The sequence below is a fragment of the Piliocolobus tephrosceles genome, chromosome X (assembly GCF_002776525.5).
Source record: "Piliocolobus tephrosceles isolate RC106 chromosome X, ASM277652v3, whole genome shotgun sequence".
Classification (NCBI taxonomy): Eukaryota; Metazoa; Chordata; class Mammalia; order Primates; family Cercopithecidae; genus Piliocolobus; species Piliocolobus tephrosceles.
Genome location: NC_045455.1, coordinates 56,978,387 through 56,998,142, shown reverse-complemented (window position 1 = coordinate 56,998,142; position 19,756 = coordinate 56,978,387). Strand labels below are relative to the sequence as shown.

The 19,756-nt window shown below is 36.9% G+C and overlaps 1 protein-coding gene across 2 annotated transcripts in view; it reads right to left on the bottom strand.

The window, feature by feature from the left end:
* The window catches only part of DIAPH3 (diaphanous related formin 3), a 522,768-nt gene that overhangs the window by 478,088 nt on the left and 24,924 nt on the right, over positions 1-19,756 (bottom strand). Inside the window, exon 2 of one of the 2 annotated variants that reach the window (XM_023196219.3) lies at positions 14,027-14,059. The exons of the other annotated variant lie outside the window; for it this stretch is intronic. Within the exon in view, the coding sequence (XP_023051987.2) occupies positions 14,027-14,059 (33 nt within the window). The remainder of the gene's footprint in view (positions 1-14,026; positions 14,060-19,756) is intronic. 2 annotated transcript variants of the gene reach the window in all.

Below are 19,756 nucleotides of genomic sequence, written 5' to 3'. Positions count from 1 at the left end.
TGCCGGATAGTTAGCAGTCAGTCAATTAATACTTGCTGAAGGTATGAATGAATGAGCAATTACTAGATGATAAAATATATAAAACATAGTTACCATCCCTGTAGATGCTTACCATTTGAGAGAAAAATATACAATAAAGGATCATAATTTAAGGTACAATATTTTAAATGCCCCCAAGAAAATAAGCCAAGTGAACTAGCAACAGGAATGAACGATTAATTCTAGAGTGGGGAAAAGTACCTTAAGAGGGGCTTTGGAATGGGAGTACAACAGGGAACGTGATGCTGATATGAAAATTATAGTACATGTTAACTGCTAAGCAGTATGTCTGCCTGTTCCATGGTCTTTACGTTTAAACACTAGTGACATCACTGGTACAAAGATGTATTATTGTGGAGAGAAAAACCAACCACTCAATCTTTCAGGTATGATAAGCCGAGGCCAGTTTTAGGCCATAGACTTATCATCCAGGAACAATTCCTACCATCCCATCAACTACATTCTGACTTCAATATTCCTCAATGTTACAAATGGGCTTTTCTTGGCTCTTAATTTGTATTTTGGTGAAATTTATAAGAAGTTCTTTAGCCAGAGGCTTCTTTGAAAAGACGAAAACTTACTGTTCCCTCCCTGCCAAAAACTACTTGATTATCTATCTATATTTTGTCCACATTTAGGTTTCACATAGTATTTTATATTATTAAATGAAAAACACATTTATGATCTTAAAATTTCTTCAATTGCTTGAAAATAAGTTACAACATGCAATATGTGTTCTAAGGCCAGCTGTCATGCCATTGAGCAGTGTTTGGAGATGCCCGCACAAGGAAGAACCGAGGCCTCCCCGCACCAATTAGCACCCACTTGCCAGTCATGAGTGAGCCACTTTGGAAATGGGTATTTCAGCCCCATCAAGGCTACAGATGATTATAATCTCACGAAAGACCTCAAAACAGAACCATCCAAGAACGGCTTGGAAACCAAGTGTTTATTATTGCTTGAAGCCACCAAGTTTTGAGAAATGTTATATAGCAATAGATAATTACAGAGCTCCTCATAGAATACTTTTAAATGCCTAAAATATATACGAAGAACTTAAAGTAAAACGAGGTTATCAAAATATTAATAAATTTTAATATATCAGTAAATGTTCTTCACTATTGCATTAAATAACAAAGGTAATGACAAGTCTAATTTCAACATAGTGTCAAATGTAAACCACATTTTGAAATATCTTCAGTAACTACTGTGCTTTGAAAATATCTGATTTCTGTTGGTGATAAAGTCACAGGCCAAATACTATTGTGGATTTTTCTGGTATGCTGATAGGTTTTTTTTCCTATATGCATAATTGAAAGAAATACTAAATTTCATTTACAGATTAAAGAAAATAAAGATTTAATTTTTTCTTCAAAGACACCATGAATTCCACCAAGACCCCTTGGTGGTCCATGGACCACAAACTAAGAACCTCTGGTAGGTGGACATGGAATGATAGCAGAAATTGTGGTGGGAAAGAAGAAAGTAACTCAAGTTCCAATGCCTTCAGTGAATCAGTGGGAGGGACTAAAAGACCTACAGTTGAGACCACCAACAAGGAGGAACCAACAGGTTGTATACTCTGATGGTTTATGCTTCAAAGAGAGCTGGAAGCTTTTGAAGTAAGGTGCCACCAGGAAAATAAAGGCATCAAAGAACATGCAGGTTTCAACTACGGCAAGGAGGAAAGAGAACATTCAAAGAAGATGACAGACTTTGAGTTCCAAAGGGCAAAGTAGGAGGGTTTGGAAAGCCTGAAGGACTTGAGAGATAATATCAGATTACAAGAATGAATGGACCTCAATGGTGAGAGAAGCAAAGGAGTGCTTACGGATGATATGAATTGATTATGACTCACCTCTGCTGAAAGGTGATTTGAAAATTAATAAAGACATAAAGCATGTGGACTGCACCTCCTTAATTCATCTCTCTGTCCCTACTGTCGCTAGCTCAAGCCACTTCTAACCTGCCTCCTAGCCTTCTAACCTGCCTCCATCTCTTCACTGCCCTCCCCCCCCACCATGCTATAGCAATTCTGTACCCCAACACTATTCAAACTCCTGAAAATGCAAATTCAATCATGCTCCTCACTTCTGTGGTTAAACTCTTTCAATAGCCCCTCCTTACTCAAAGGATGACATTCTTGGCTCAAAGGTCCATCTTGATCTGAACCTATTTCCTCTCTAGACAAACTCTTCACCACTCCACCACCTTACACTGAGTGATCTAGAGACAATGAACAACCTAGAGCCTCCTAAACATGCACAGGCTGTTCCTTGTGCCTAAAACCTGCCCACACCTCATACCCCAACCCCTTACCTGGCTAATTTCAACTCAAACTTCAGCTCCCAACTTAAACTACAGCTCATGTAAGAGCCTATTTTGATTCCTCAAGACTGAGTTAGATGCTCAAAGCCTTAGTGCTTGCATCATATAATATGTATACAATTCTTTTTTTTTTTTTTTTTTTTTTGAGATGGAGTCTCGCTCTGTCACCCAGGCTGGGGTGCAGTGGCACGATCTCAGCTCACTGCAAGCTCTGCCTCCTGGGTTCACGCCATTCTCCTGCCTCAGCCTCCCAAGTAGCTGGGACTACAGGCGCCCACTACCACGCCCAGTTAATTTTTTTTTTGTATTTTTAGTAGAGACGGGGTTTTGCCGTGTTAGCCAGGATGGTCTCCATCTCCTGACTTCGTGATCCGCCCGCCTTGACCTCCAAAAGTGCTGGGATTACAGGTGTGAGCCACAGCACCCAGTCAATTTGTATACAATTCTTTAACTACCTGTGAACTAGGCTTTACGTCCTTGAGAACAGATACTGTTATTTTATTCACTAAATCACCTCTGAACTTACCACAGTTCTAAACATGTAGTGGATGTTATATTAATATTGGTTAAGTGAATAAATTAATAATTTCTTCTAGGCCTGGAACACCCCAGCCATTGCTTCTTGCCTTGCTAAATTTTTCTCAACAATATTTTAAATAAAAAATAATTAACATAGCATATCAAGGGAGAATGTCAGGTGTTATGCTTTTTATATATTCAATAGGAAAACCCAGACTCTTCCTAACACTGATAATTTAGAGTAGTCCCCTACATTAAAAACAAGGATTAATTTATGTTATTTAATACCATGATAAAAGGTAATAAGAAAAACATCCATTCAAAAAGGAGCACAAACATCATTGAAAAAAATTTAACATTCAAGAAACCCTAAAGTTCTATCTACCCATCTACTCAAAGTACAATTCTTATTGCATATATTTAAATATTAATACTGTATACTTGAGAAGTAATATAAATTAGCTCTGTATATATTACATTTTATTTTAAAAAGCATAGACCTATATTACTCATACACAAAAAGTCATCTGAAGACATCAGTAATCGCTTTCTACTCGCCAACCTGACATGCTCCCACTACGAATCCATTTCATTGGTATGCCAGAAGTAAAATTATTAAGAAGTAAAAATTACACCAACTCCTGCCAGCCCGGATTCCAACCTATCCTTCAAAACTCAGCTGAAAAGTCACCCTCACATGAAGTCTTCCAAGATCAAGTTGACCTTCCAGCTCCTATCATACCACACCGAAACTACTGATTGTCTATACATTCATTTCTCTACTGCACCCAGATGACAGAGACCTTCTTTCTCCATATTTGTATTTCTGAAATAGTACTAGGCACTCAACAAATTATTAATGAACAAGTGGACAAAAGAATGAATAAACAAGTCTGTACACCCTACCACATATTAGTATATTCAACTCTGAGAGCTCTTGATCTTATTCCCAAGTTTGTGCTGATTTGAGGAAGAGCTCTCTAAACTATCCTATAAATATTTAAAGATTCTAAGATAGTACTTAAGTATTACTGAAATTTTAAGTACAGGAAGTCCTAATTAACGCATCAATGGGCTAAGAAAGGCCCACCTGACTAAGCGAATAGTTTAAGTTCTTTAAAACAGAACTTGTTTTGATGTATTTTACATTCAGTCACCCCAGTCCATGCTGGTATTTCTACTTTACACAGAAGAGTATAATATGCATATATAGTTTTACTGAAAAACTGTGGTGGGGCAGATGGGAGGTCACACTTCTAATCACTCATTGTTATTAACTTACCAAGGAAAATATAAAAAGCTAATGAAGACTGGGCGCGGTGGCTCAAGCCTGTAATCCCAGCACTTTGGGAGGCCGAGACGGGCGGATCACGAGGTCAGGAGATCGAGACCATCCTGGCTAACACGGTGAAACCCCGTCTCTACTAAAAAAAAAACAAAAAAAACTAGCCGGGCGAGGTGGCGGGCGCCTATACTCCCAGCTACTCAGGAGGCTGAGGCAGGAGAATGGCATAAACCCGGGAGGCGGAGCTTGCGGTGAGCTGAGATCTGGCCACTGCACTCCAGCCCGGGTGACAGAGCAAGACTCTGTCTCAAAAGAAAAAAATAAATAAAAAATAAAAAGCTAATGAAAATAGAAAGCAAATTATAGTACAGAAAGCCTTATATCCTACTAGAATAAAATAAAACTATTTTAATTCTAGGTTGAGCTTTTATTTTTAAAAGCTACTGACTTATGTTCTATTACTTGACTTTAAAGTTAGGCACGAGTTCAGGTAATTAAAGTCATTTTCCTTTCTTTCATAAATATGATGTCTAATTTAGCATATATCTCACAAGACACATCACATCTAGGTAGGTACGGGTAAACAAAGCTCAGTCCTATTAGGCCGCATTCATCTTTGAGTGAAGTCTCACAGAAATCACACAGGAATGTACTAGAGTTGTCTGGTAACAGTTATACTGAGTAAGAAGGCCCAGAGAACAGTCAGGAGGTAAGTGAATAGTGAGGTGAAGGCTTCCACTCACTCACTAGAACCTACATCCACAGCAGGTGACTTCTGCAGTGGCTCTATGACCCCATTACCCCAGGAACTTTGAGGAGAACGAGGAAAGCCTGTATCTGTATCTGGGTGCAGGCTGCAGTTGTTCTGAGATATGTGAAGTGCTTTCTATACAGATAAGTTTTTCCATGTCCTTTACAATTAAAAGAATCTCATATCCTTTAACAGATGACCTCTCAGTCCAACACCTCGCTATTTCTTTGGGGTGGACTTTTTTCAGTTTTGTTTACTTGAGATATTCAAAACATTTCTCATCTTAGAAAACATCTAAGATATAGTATGTCTTTATAATTATAATGATTTTCTCAGGATTAAGGTCAATGGCTATGATACAATTTCTCTGTTCCATTTAAAAGTCTCATATAGATAGCATCAAGGGAAAAGCAGAAAATACAGTCTTGGTAACATGGAAAAACCCCATCGCTACAAAAAAATACAAAAATTAGCCAGTCAAGGTGGTGTATGTCTGTATTCCCAGCTACTTGGGGGTCTAAGCTGGAGCCCAGGAGGTGGGGGCTACAGTGAGCTGTGTTCACACCACTGCCCTGGGTGACAAAGCGAGACCCTGTCTCAAAAAAAAGGGAAAGAATGAGATACACGTCTAGATTTTACACTTGGTGCTCTCAGTGGAGAAAAGGATAGTACTTAAATGGCATTGTAATGCTTTTGATAAAGATCATGTTATCTGGAGCCAATCTGTCAAAGATTTCCTGGCTGCCCCCTATGACCCTGAACAAGATACCTAAGCTCTCTCTTCCCCCCTGCCCCCCGTTTCCCCATCTTTAAAGATGGGAGCAATAACAGTGCTTACTCAGAGGCTTGGTGTTACAATTAAATGTGTTTATATAGTAAACGTTTGGAACACTCTTTAGCACACAGCTAACAATTACATAGTCCTTACTGTAACTTAGCACACCGTTCTTCTAATTAGCAAGAACAATTCCCTAGTTAAGTTGTTTTATTTTTTTAAGGCAGGGTTTCCCTCTGTCACCCAGACTGGAGTATAGTGGTGCAATCATGGCTCACTGTAGCCTCAAACTCCTGGGTTCAAGTGGTTCTCCTGCGTCAGTCTCCCAAATAGCTAGAACTAGGACTATAGGTTCACATCTTCATACCATCACATCCAGCTATTTATTTTTTTCATTTTTTCTTTAGAGACGGGGTCTCCCTATCTTGCCCAGGCTAATCTCGAACTTCTGGGCTCACGCAATCCTCCCACTTCAGCCTCCCAAACAAAGTGCTATGATTACAGGCATGAGCCACTACACCTAGCCCCCTAATTATGTTTTTATACTCCCTAAGTAAATTCTCCAGCAACTTATATCTTTCTATTCCCTAGAAGATTTCTGCCTGCTAATGAGAGATACATCATCAAGTTAGAGAGGCAGGGTCCTGCCATGCAGACCTTATCTGCCATGTTAGACTTGACCTATATAAAACAGGTGCAATTAAGCAGTTTCAAACAGCATAAAACATGAACAGATAGGCAATGTAGACAGATCAGTCTGATAGCTGTGTGGGGAGGCAGTATTTTAGGTAGCAACAGGAAGCTGCCAGAGTCCAGTGAGGAAAAAATGAGAAGACTAGGACTCTGATAGAAGGAACTGAGAGAAGAAGAGATTCAAGAAATAATCAGAAAGAAACATTGGAAAGGTGAAGCTACTTTCTAAGAGACTTTAAGGAATAAAACAAGTTTACGAGGAAAGTAAAGGGTTTAACTTAGAGCACATAGTGCTTCTAGAATAGATGAGACATCCATGGAGGTTATTCAGTAGGCCAATGAATTATTTCTCAACTGGAGGAAAAGGTCCTAAACAGAGATATACATGGTTAGTTGAAAACTTCAGAGGTGATAACCCAAGTAAAACACTACATACTGAGGAAAAGAACAGTAGAATCAGGAAAAATAACTGATAAAAAAACAATAATTTAAGGCAAAAAGGAAAAAGTATGCTATCAGATAGATAATGAAAGGTCAAAGGGGTATGAAATTGAGAAAATGTGATGTCACAGAAGTCAAGAAATCTTTGTTCTCCAAAGAAGCAGCATACGATTATATTGAGTAGGTAAATCCAATAAATTTCCAAGAACTAAAAACTAATGAAAATTATTTGTGATTTTAAAACGTCATTTATTAAAGATAAAGAAGGCCAGCAATCTTAAATACATATGCGCTTCACTGCAAAGCTTCAAAATACATGAAGCAAAAACTGATCAAACGGGAAAAATAAAATCTAAAATCACAGTTGGTGACTTCGACAATTCTCTCAGTAACTGTTAAAACAGATAGAAAATTAACAAGAATGCAGAAGATGTGGACAGCACTATCAACCATCCAGAATACACACAAACACTGACCAAGATAGACCACGTTGTGGGACATAAAGTAAGATTTAAAAAACCAGAAAGGACAGAATTCATGCAAAGTACAGGTCTCTGACCATGAGGGAATTAAATTACAAATCAGACACAGTCAGATATCAGTAAAACCCCTAAATATTTGGAAGTTAAATAACACATACCAAAATAACCCATGCGTCAAAGAAAATAAGAAGTTTAAAAATATTCAATTCAATGAAACTTTGTGGAATGCAGCTAAAGAGGCTGTCAGAGGAAAATTTATAGCATAAAAAATCTAATATGCTAGCAAACAAAGGTCTTAATGACTTAGAGTTCTACCTTAAGAAATCAGAGAAAAAAATAATAACACAAAAGAAAGTAAATAATAAAGGTAAAACAAACAAAATCAAAAGAACTATAAAGAAAATTCGTGAAAACAGAAGCTAGTTTTTCAAAAGATCAGTAAAACTGGCAAACCTCTAGTCAAACTAGTCACAGAGAAAAACACAGAAAACACATGTCGATATGAGGCTTGCAAAGGGGTAATTAATACAGATCCCGCATTAAAGGGATAAGAAAATATCACAAACAACTTTACACCCGTAAATTCAACAACATAGGTAAAATTTTAAATACAGGTAAAAATTTAAATTTAACAATATAGGTAAAATTTATGTCCTTGAAAGACATAAACTACCACGGCTCACTTAGGAAAAAATAGATTACTTGAATAGTCCTATGTCTAGTAACAGACACTTAAACAAGAAAATAATGTCAAATAAGCACATAAAAAAATGTTCAATGTTAGTAATTGTGGGAAACATTTTGTCAGTTTCTTATCAAGTTAAACACACATTTACTATATGACTCCCACCAAAGATAGAAACATATATACACACACACAAAAAACACTGTACTCAAAAGCTCATAGCAACTTTACTAATAATAGCTGAAAACTGGAAACAACCCAAACTGTTGAATAGTTAAACCAATTGTAGTATTATCAAACAAAGAGCCAGACACAAAGGCAACACACTTTATGACTCCATTTATATGAAACTCTAAAACCTGAACTATAGTTCAGAATGTTGATAAGTGTTTGTCAAAAGTCAGGATGGGAGAAGAGAATTGACTGCAAGGGGGCACAGAGGGAACCTTTTGGGGTGATGGAAATATTTCATATCACAACTAGTGCACACATTATTGTATACACTTCTCAAAATTCATCAGATTATACTCACTACTGGTGCATTATATTATAAGTAAATCATACCTCAATTTTTTTTTTTTAACTTTTAGGTTCAGAGGTACATGTGCAGGTTTGTTATATAGATAAACTCAAGTCACATAGGTTTGTTGTACAGAGTATTTCAGCCAGGTACTGGTCCTAGTACTAGTACTTAATAGATATTTTTTCCACTATTCTCTCTCCTCCCACCCATCACCCTAAAGCATGCCCCAGTGTCTGTTTTTCCCCTCTTTGTGTCCATGTGTTCCCATCGTTTAGCTTCCACTTTGCAAGTGAGAACACGTAGTATTTGGTTTTCTGTTCCTGTGTCACCTTGCTAAGGATAAAGGCCTCCAGCTCCATCCATGTTCCTGCAAAGGACATGATCTTGTTCTTTTTTATGGCTGCATAGTATTCCATGGTGTATTTGTACCACACTTTCTTTATCCAATCTGCCATTGATGGGCATTTAGATTGATTCAATGTCTTTGCTATTGTAAATGGTGCTGCAATGACCATATGTGTACATGTGTCTTTATGGTAGAAAAATTTATATTCCTTTGGGTATATACCCAGCAATGAGACCACTGGATCATACTTCAGTTTTTAAAAGTGTATGTTACTAATCATAGAACTAAATTATAAATGCATGGTTTACCAAGCATCTTACTTAATTTGTCCCTTAAACTATCTCTATACCAAGGCTCAAAAGCTACATAACTTACACAGAGTCATACAGCTAGTAAATGGCAGAGCTGGCACTCTAACCTAGCTTTCCTACATGCAACTACATATAATAAACAATAGACACTAATGAAAAGACCTCATGACTTCCTAGTTTCTGTGCAGGCCAATGTTTGGTTTTCTAGCTATAGCTGTTAACCATTTGTGGGTCATGAAATCAATTTAGTAGATTCATCACCCTTTTTTTTGTTTTTTGGTTTTTTTTTTAAGGAATGGAGAGGAGTTAAGAAAATGAGAAAGGAATTCAAATAAAAAGATGAGTTCATTTTGCTTAGAAATGTTAAATATTGGTTTTTAAACTTTTGTTTGAACTGAGAAGCAGAGTTTAGGAGTTTATGCATGCCAGGCTACAAAACAAAATGTATTTCTTACTGTAGTACCTAGTCAAAAAGATTTGAAAACCATTGCTGCAGGCCAAACAAGGGATTACAACAATAAAGCAGACTGCAGTCAGAAGAACAAAGAGATGAGGATCATAGAAGTACTATACTGTAGACAAATGGCTGTGAAGGACAGGGGAGAAAAGAGCAAGTCAAAAACAACTCCTAGACTCCAAAAACAGTCAGTGGACACACTGATGGATAATTCAGCATTGTCACATCCACATTCAACGTGTCCCAACTTACCTTTTCAGACCTGTCTCCCCTCACTCTCCCTCCTCCCAACTTTTTTCCTCTATGAGGAAAACCTTCTTCAAAACCCAGGTATAGACAATGGAAGTTATAAGCTAAACAATTATTTATTCACCTTTATTTATTACCCTAGCACCTAAGCTGCACTTTATACAAAGAGAATGCTCATATTTATAGAACAAACACTGCTAATAGTCTATTTACTCTGTCTAGGGAACCCAACACTATAGTAATCCATTATTCCTCTAACAAGACAGTGCAATTCAATTCAGATAGTAACTCAAGAAATAATCTTATAACATGAAGTACTTTTGCAGACCCTTAACAAAACAACTAAATGCTTCCTGTGATGTTTCCATTTAATGTTTCTAAAATACTGTTATTCAAATGTATGACTACAGCACAATGCTATTTTTATATGCCTCTCTCAAATTCTGGCCAAAAAAAGGGTTATTCACATTAAGAATTTCTACGTTGAAAGCATACATGCAATGTATATGTTGTAAGGGGGCAAACTTCAATCAGAAAACATATTGCCAGTACATATCAAAGTATCATTGGCAAATGCTGCCCTGAGCTCTAACACACCAGAAATAGTTTAAAGAGCCCTCAAAATATCCATCTACCCTTTCCCTTCTCACAACTCTGCATTGATCTGTAACACATATACCCTGGAAGGCTCAGCTGCAAATGTATCACACCACTTCTCCGTCCATATATCAGGAAATATTTTTTAAAGGAGTAAAAAGGGACAGAACTGAATACAGCAGGTCAACTTACTTAAATTTAAGAAAGTCACCAAAACTCTATGAGAAAGGAAGAAACGATTTAATTAGTCCCAACTCACAAATAAGTGAAAAATCAAATAATTGATTTGCCAAAGTAACAGAGCTAAGAAGTAGTAAAATTCTGTCTTTCAATAAGAATCTTCTGATTCCAAATCCAACAATGCTCTTTCTACACTGCATCAGTCAACAATGAATAAGAAAGAATTTACCCGTTGGTGTCTCCTGTTGAAGATAGCCATGCTTATTCTCAAATCTGTAGAGCAACAGATACAGATGCCTAAACTAGGCTACCTGCCTGATCCTTCCCTGGACTAACTCTGGGCCTACTCAAGAGACAAGCCAAAGCACAAAATCAAAAGAGAACAGTGAGAGTGAGGAGACAGTAGTTCTGTCAGCAAGTCCATGTGAAGAGGGTCAATGAGGAATCCAGGAGAGACAGACATGTGTACACTTAAGAAGAAGAAAGGAGGGGCAAGGCAACATTCAGCAATCCAGGCAAGCGGTCAGAAAGACTGACAGAAGGTCCTCATTACAGCTTCCATATCTTGTGCAAAAAAAGCAAGACTCTGTCTCTGGGAAGCCTGAGTAGCACTAAGTCAGGCTGAGATCCAATACCAGGCAGGTTATGAGAGCAGTGACTCTCTCACTTTTTCAACAAAAAATTTATTAAAATACTCACTATGTACCAGAAAGCATGCTAGGTACTAGAAGTATTCATTACATAGCGTCCCTGCCTTCAAAAGGTTTAAACTATTGAGAATGGCAGATAATAAACGATGTTATTGTTGAAGATATGCACTAGGCATTATGGTAACAACTCAAAAGTTTTTACCTTACCAAGGCCAATTGCAAGGATAAGGGGAGAGGTGAGGAATGGCAGAAGGTCAGAGACAGAACTAAGAAAGTCCTCAATGAGGAATCCAATTATTAATATAAGATAGAGCAACATGGCTTCTGGAATGGCATTCTGAAGCCACCCCATGACTCTAGTTTCTAAAACTAAAGGTAAAGATTGTGGGTTGGCAGTGCACAAGGACTGTCATATAATGAAAGTAAGGGCAATGCTAAAAGAGAAAAAAATGCAATGTCCATGAAATATGAATAAACCTCAAAAATGTCATCATACAGAATACTACCAGCAATAAAAGTGAATAAGGCTGGTGCAGTGGCTCAACACCCACAATCCCAAAACTTTTGAAGGCCAAGGCAGGAGGATTGCTTGAGCCCAGGAGTTCAAACCCAACCTGGGCAACACAAGGAGACCTTGTCTCTCCAAAAAATTAAAAACTTAAAAATTAGCTAGGTGAACTGGTGCATGTCTGTAATCCCGCTACTCAGGAGGCTGAAGATTGCTTGAGTCCACGAGGTCAAGACTGCAGTAAGTCGTGATCATATCATTGCACTTCAGCATGGACAACAGAGCGAGACTCTGTCTCAAAAAAAAAAAAGAAAGAAAGAAAGAAAGCAAATGAAGTACTGATACATGCAACAGTAAGAATGAACCTTGAACACATTATGGTAAGTGAAATAAGTCAGTCACGAAACACCACATATGATATGAGTCAATTTATATAAAATGTCCAGAACAGACAAATCTATAGTCAGAAAGTAGACCGGTGGTTGCCTAGAACTGAGGGAGTTGAGGGAAAACAGAGAGGGACTATTTATGAACATGACGTTTCTTTTAAGGGTGACAAAAATGTTCAAAAATGACCGTAGTAATGGTTGTACAATTCTTCTGAATATACTGAACACCACTAAATTACACACTTTTAATGGGTGAATTGTATGCTCCATGAATTATAGATCAAAGCTGTTACAAATATACCATTGAATATCATAAAAATACAAACATAAAAATTGCAGATGGTTTATCAGCCTTAAGAAGCCATTTTGCAAGCTGGGTTAAGTTAGCATAGTAAGTATAAGACTTGAAGCAACGTGGAACAAAATTCAAGCTATGACTGTACCATTTGCCAGCTGGGCACACTTGGGCAAGCTACTTAATCTGTCTGAGCCTCAATATTGTCAACTGCAAAATAAAGACATCTACCTTGCAAGGTGAGAAATCTGTACTGTTACCAATTTCTATGTGTTAGTATATGAAAATGTCATCCAGAAAATTATATGTAAATATGCTTTTCTTAGGTACTATTCAAAGGAATAAAACATATCAACATTCTAATACAATTTTTTAAATCATTCATGTCAAGATCTACGTTTCATTCATCTCTGTATTCTGCCTTACCAGGTGCATAAGACAGTACTTTGGATATTAGAGGTGCTATTTTCTAAGTGCTTACTATGGTCTAGGCATTCTTCATGCTTCATATATGGTGAAGTTGAATGCAAAGCCTGGTCGATGGGGGGCCATGTTTTTTCCTCTACAACACACTTACATATTTTTGGTGTCATTGTTTATTTGTGGTTTGTTGTTGTTCTTCTGGTTATTCTTTTACTATTAACCACAAGTTACATTTAAAAATATATTTCTCAGAAAAACTTACTTGACTATGCAAGGATCTATAATGGTGCTTTAAAGTGTTACTTACTATGAGAAGCCCTATTATTTTCAACATAAAAAACATAGTAAGGCATGCCCGGTTCTCTCATTTTTAAGCAAAATTTTAAAAATATACATGCATAATATTTTAGTCTGGCTTACTTTATTTTTATTATTATTTTTTTTTTTTGATACGGAGTCTGGCTCTGTCGCCCAGGCTGGAGTGCAGTGGCCGGATCTCAGCTCACTGCAAGCTCCACCTCCCGGGTTTACGCCATTCTCCTGCCTCAGCCTTCCAGGTAGCTGGGACTACAGGCGCCCGCCACCTCGCCCGGCTAGTTTTTTGTATTTTTTAGTAGAGATGGGGTTTCACCATGTTAGCCAGGATGGTCTCGATCTCCTGACCTCGTGATCCGCCCGTCTCGGCCTCCCAAAGTGCTGGGATTACAGGCTTGAGCCACTGCGCCCGGCTAGTCTGGCTTACTTTAATTAGCAACTACATATTTCTGAAAAGCTGACATGTCTTTAGCTATTTTTACCTGTTTTTTGAAGTGTGCAACTCATTCCTAAAGAATGAGAGTTGATTTGAATGATTCAAAGTTGACTAACAATTTGTAATTAAATAAATTTTTTAAATTAACATATCCACCATTCACTTTACAACTTAAAACCAACAATTTAGTGTATTTTACCATTTCTGCCTCTTATTTCAGCACTATAAGAACAGTACGTTTCCAATATTTGTGACTTTTAGCAATTTCAAAGATGTTAGCACAGCACACCATCAACATTATATGGTTAGTTACAATTCATAACAAAAGAAAAGTTGAGGATAATCTTACCATATCATCCGTCAGTGTCCTAATATTTAAATGCTGCAAATTTAAAAAAAAAAGCAATCATATCAGTAATTTATAACAGCTTTTTTATTTTAGTTAATAGGGTACATTCAAAATTCTACAATCCTAACTTGGATGTAATTTAATTTTTGACAGTCCAATAAAAACACATTATATATAATCGTTTTAATCTCTTTCTCAAAAAGATGGACAAAAGTTACCCTGCATGTGGTAGTTCCAAACACTTACTAAAATTTTTTTACTTTGTAAACCTCATAAACTAAAAAATTAACTATGGTACAATAAATACATTACCCCAATTAACAGTATTAATTACCATTAAGTATATGAACTTAGAATACAATGGATCTGTCTGAGAATGAGGGCACATAGAAAAAACACAACAAAAAAGAACACTGGATATAAAAGATTTTAATGTGATGATTTTTCAGAAAATTTTTCATATTATAAAAGAGTGAAACTTTAAATTTACCATTAATATGCAGCATAATAGATGATAAAGTACTTTGCTGGCTTAATTAACTTAAAACAATTCTAGTAACAGAGAAGAATGTACTAAAATGACTATTTGCATCTTTAACATCAGTTTGATTTATCACCAGTGGTGACAGTAGACATTTTCAATTGCATTGGTAGCTTCAAGAACCCTTTTGCTGATTTCCTTGCTAGACAAATATAAGACCATTCTAGAGAGTGAATAGTTTCCTACAAAATACAACTCAAAAGAAAAACAATTATTTAGAGAAAAAACACAGAAATCTAAGTTGTATAAGTCCCAGTGTCGGGCAAGATATTGTATTCAAGTAACTGGAATCAATTACCAATTCTCCCTTCTCTTATTCACTGGAGCATTCAATTTTTAAAGGGGCAGGGAAAGAGTAAAACACATTTTCTAAATAGGAAACAAGGTCTACTCTTTTATAAGGACAGGTGTTAACAACCATTATCTAACAGACTAAGTGGTACACAGTTAAATTCAACATTTACTTAATAGAATGAAATTTATCATTCATGTTTGTATACTCAAGTACACCTTCATGCTCATGAATCCACCTCAGTGATGATCCAGATTAAAAATCTGTACAATGTAAATCACCATCCCAGATTCTCTTCTCCCTTTCTTTCACCAAGATGTTCCTTCTTCTAGTAGAAAGGAAAGAAGGTAACTGGGATCTAAAATGAATTTTGTGTCTATCAAAGAAAATGCAGCCAAATGAAAGACCATTAGCCACACCACTAGGCTCCAGATTGAACTGCCTTGTTGAATTAGAATCACCTACACTGACTTGGGAATAAGGAAGTAATAATAGTGGATTAACTAAGGATTAGTGTCTAATACCAGGCTATAGAATTTGCTTTTTTAATCAATACTATCTTCAGCCTTTGAAATTAACAAGTATGCACAGTGGTCCTTAAAAGTGGTTGGGATCCTGGGCGGGACCGTAAAGTATGTAAGGAACTTAGGGCCAGAGTGTCACCCCAGAGACCATTACAAAAATTAAACCCAAATGTAGAGGGCTCTTGAGTTTGCAGAGAAAGGAGCTGGGGCAACGCCTGTGTGGGGCGCCCTTCCTCTGACAGTTGTATGTGTGCCTTCCCGCCAGTAGAGGCTTCCAGCCTATTGCATTTGGTTAACCACATTTCACTCTTGTTATTCTACAATCAGGGGTATCACTCCAATCACATCTCATTTCACTCTCAAAAGGGTTCAAGTTCCTGTGACAAAGAAACAAAAAGTGGCATGTAGTGAACTTCTGGCACAATGGCATGCCAAGTGGGCTAATGCTTAAAAAGTAAAGCCAAAGAAATAAAGTATAAAGCTGAAATCCTATTTAGGATGGTATGCCACAATAAAGAGAAAACATCTATTTAAACAAATAAAATATTCCCAAAAACCAGCTTGAGTTGCTTCAGGAAAATGCCACAAAAGTGATATTTTAAAAAGGAAAAGACAATAAAAATAGATAAGTAATTTTAAAATAAAGACGACTGGGTTCCAGGCAAGACTTATGATCTAAAAACTACATAAAAGATACAGAAAGTAAAAGGAAAATAACACTAGATAGGAAAATAGGAAATGCAAGTTACATGATGCAAAATCCAGTTGTAAACATCCAAGAGAAACACTTTTATATACTGTCAAAGATCTAAAATTAGACCATCTTTTTACAATTTCAGCTGGGCTCACAATGTTCAGGAAAAAGAACAGACACTGTTACGTAAAAACAAGGCAACACAAGAATTCATTTTTGGTCATGGTTTTTTTTTTTTTTTTTTTTTTAATATATACATTCCGAAACTATCTCATTGAGGGTATAGCTTTTTAAAAGATTTAATTTTCTAAAGGCTTGATCTGTTTTCAAACTGTATAGGTATGTACATAAGCCCAGTTATAACCTGTATTATTATATTTCCCAAAGAACATGTGATGAATCACAACAGAATTAAGATGCAGGTATATCTTGCAGGGAGAAGTAAGAAAACTCAAAGGGATGTAGATGTGGAGAGTATAACCGAGTCTGAGAGAAAAGAAGGTCAAATTCATTATTCCTTCTCTTGCAGAGAACACTTACCTATCAATTCTCACCATCAGCAAGAGAAGTCAATAGGGCAGGAAATCACAGCAAATTCAAGGGTCCAGACAGGACTGGAGAAACTGACTAACAGAGTAAGGAGCTGGAAAACTGATCTGAGAACTGTGTTTGTCTACATCAAAACAATGAAGTCAGAATAGGTTTCATTTCAAGATTTAGCTTGCTGAAGAATAGAGATTACATAGTTAAGTACACACATGTAATCTGAAACCACTAATGATAGGCTAGCATTAAAAAATCTAAATAAATCGAAGCACTAATAATTTCCCTTAAAAACTGGAATGTCTCATCATAGTTTACTTTAAAAGTTAAACGTGAATTAAAGAAAAAATAAACACTCAATACTTAGTGAAAAAATGTAAACACTATATCAAGTGGCACTCTTTTGTAGGATGTTGGAATATTATTACTAAAAGCAAGATTATCATTAGAAAGTTTACATGATCTCAAGGCCCTGCCTGCTTGTATTATACACATAAAATAGGGACTCTCCATGAAGTAGAAATTGCCAAGAAGAGGGAGAAAGGAAGAGAATGACTGACTAAATCCTCACATAACTCTGAGGCTTTTAAGCCTTACTTTTGTAAATACAAAACTTAATATTAAGGGTAATATCCTTAATTAAAATAAGAAAAAACTTTGTAACACAAAAATATTGATTTTATGGTGTAACTTGAGGTACTGTTTAAAATGAAGTATTTCTGTTTTATAGCCACCAGCAATGCTCTTTACTATCTTCTAGTTCAGGAAAACAGGAACTGCAAACATCAATCCAGTTCATGAGTAGCCATTGTGGACATCTACTCCAAAAAGGAAATAGAAACATAAAATTGACTATTAAATGGAAGCAACTAGGAACACCTTTAAAACTAATAATAACCTGATAGCAACTTTTTAGGGTTATATTTACCAAAAAAAAAAAAAAAAAAGTTAGAAGCATACAGTTTTAGACATTATGAAGACTTTCATACCTAAATGTAACTTTGTGATCTCTATGTATATTACCTACCCGGCCTATGACTCTATAGGTGTTATTAACGTTTTATGGCACTGAAATCAAATAAAACTCATGATATTAAATTATAAACAGTTCTGTCCAGAACTGGCTATTGGTTAAGGTGTGATATTAAAGAACATGAGGACTCTTTTCCTAAGCTAAAAACTCATCCTTCTTCCTATGGTCCTATGTTTCTCAACTTACTATTTCTATTTTCTCCCTAAAAAGTAAGGAGAACCACATACAGATGGGTAACAATGTTTTCTGTTAATGACAGTTCCTAGGATGAATGGTCAAGAGGGTCACTCTGGAATTGAAAGAGGAAAAAAAGCCTTTATAGATTTTTCTTCAAAAGAACATAGGAGTCGGGGGGAAAAAAAGTAGAAACACAGAACATCGGTCTCTATATTCCCATTTAAGCAATGCATCAAAACTTTTATTGAAGACAGTGCATGCTGTCAAAAATGGATTTAGAGCTTTCAGAGAACTGTGCTAAATGCTGTGAATATCAAGAGGCATATGAAATAGTTTCCCCACTAACTTAGTTTACAAGTAACAAAGACAGATAAATTGTAGTACACAAAGCAATAGACAAACCCAGGAGGTCCACACACAGTGAAAAAGATTCCAAGCTGTAGCCCAAGACTTTTCGCAAATTTTATGTTTTCTTTCATTGGTTAGCAATGAAACTAGCAGGCCAATGGAGCAAAGGATCTGTCCAATGATATCATTAGGAACATGACAGCCACCTGTCATGAACTAGCAGGCCAATGGAGCAGGCCAATGGAGCAAAGGATCTGTCCAACGATATCATTGGATATGAACTAGCAGGCCAATGGAGCAAAGGATCTGTCCAATGATATCATTGGATATGAACTAGCAGGCCAATGGAGCAAAGGATCTGTCCAATGATATCATTAGGAACATGACAGCCACCATCAGATTCAAGCCAGTAGGCTTGCATCAATTTATTATTATAAGAACCAAATATGTGGTAGTATTTTTAAATAATCTTTGGCTGACACAGTTTAATTCCATTAAAAGTGACTTTTTTTTTTTTTTTTTTTTTGGACAGAGTCTCACTCAGTCGCCCAGGCTGGAGTGCAGTGGTGCACTTGATCTCAGGTTCAAGTGATGCTCCTGCCTCAGCCTCCCGAATAGCTGGGACCACAGGCATGCGCTTCCATGCCCGGCTAATTTTTGTATTTTTAGTGGAAACAGGGTTTCACCATATTGGCCAGGCTAGTCTCAAAATCCTGACCTCAGATGATCCTCCAACCTCAGCCTCCCAAAGTGCTGAGATTACAGGAGTGAACCACCACGCTTGGCCAAAAATTTACATCATTTAAGTGGGTTATGAGGGACTACCAACAAGAGGAAAACTTGTAAGATTACAGACTCAAACACAATTTTCATAAGCTAGATCCTCTGGCCAGCTGGTTTTTCCAGGTTTTTGTCCATTTGGCATGCACAAGAATCACACCAAGACTTTCTTTGAAAAGCTAGATTACAGGGCCTCAGTCTACCAATATTCTTATTCAGTAAGTCTAAGGTGGGACCTGGGAACCCACATGTTTAAGGAGTAATGCCTGTAATGAAGTGGCGGCATGCCCAGGACCACATGAGAAACTCTACTCCATACTCCACCACTATCAGCCATATGCACACATACGAATTTCTCATCATGTAGCTCACTTTAAAAACTGGACATAACTGAAACAAGCCACATGAAGAGTATAGATACAAGGGGATTTCAAAGAAGTGAAGACAGGGAGCTGATAGAGTTGGGACAGGCCTTACTGCCATGAAGTGAAAAGTATCAATTAGTACTGTTTTAAGATAATTCAACAATCTCTGGTATGTAGGATGAATTACCAATTGCATCATTTATTTAAATGCTTAGTCTAAGGTACAAATCATTCAGTCTCAAACATAAACTTAGTACCTAAGTATTAAAAATTGTTCATTATATCAGACTATGACATGACACCATTTGCTTGACAAAATGAATAAATCACAGGTTACTAACAGGAAGGAAGGAAGGAAGGAAGGAAGGAAGGAAGGAAGGAAGGAAGGAAGGAAGGAAGGGAGGGAGGAAGGGAGGGAGGGAGGGAGGGAGGG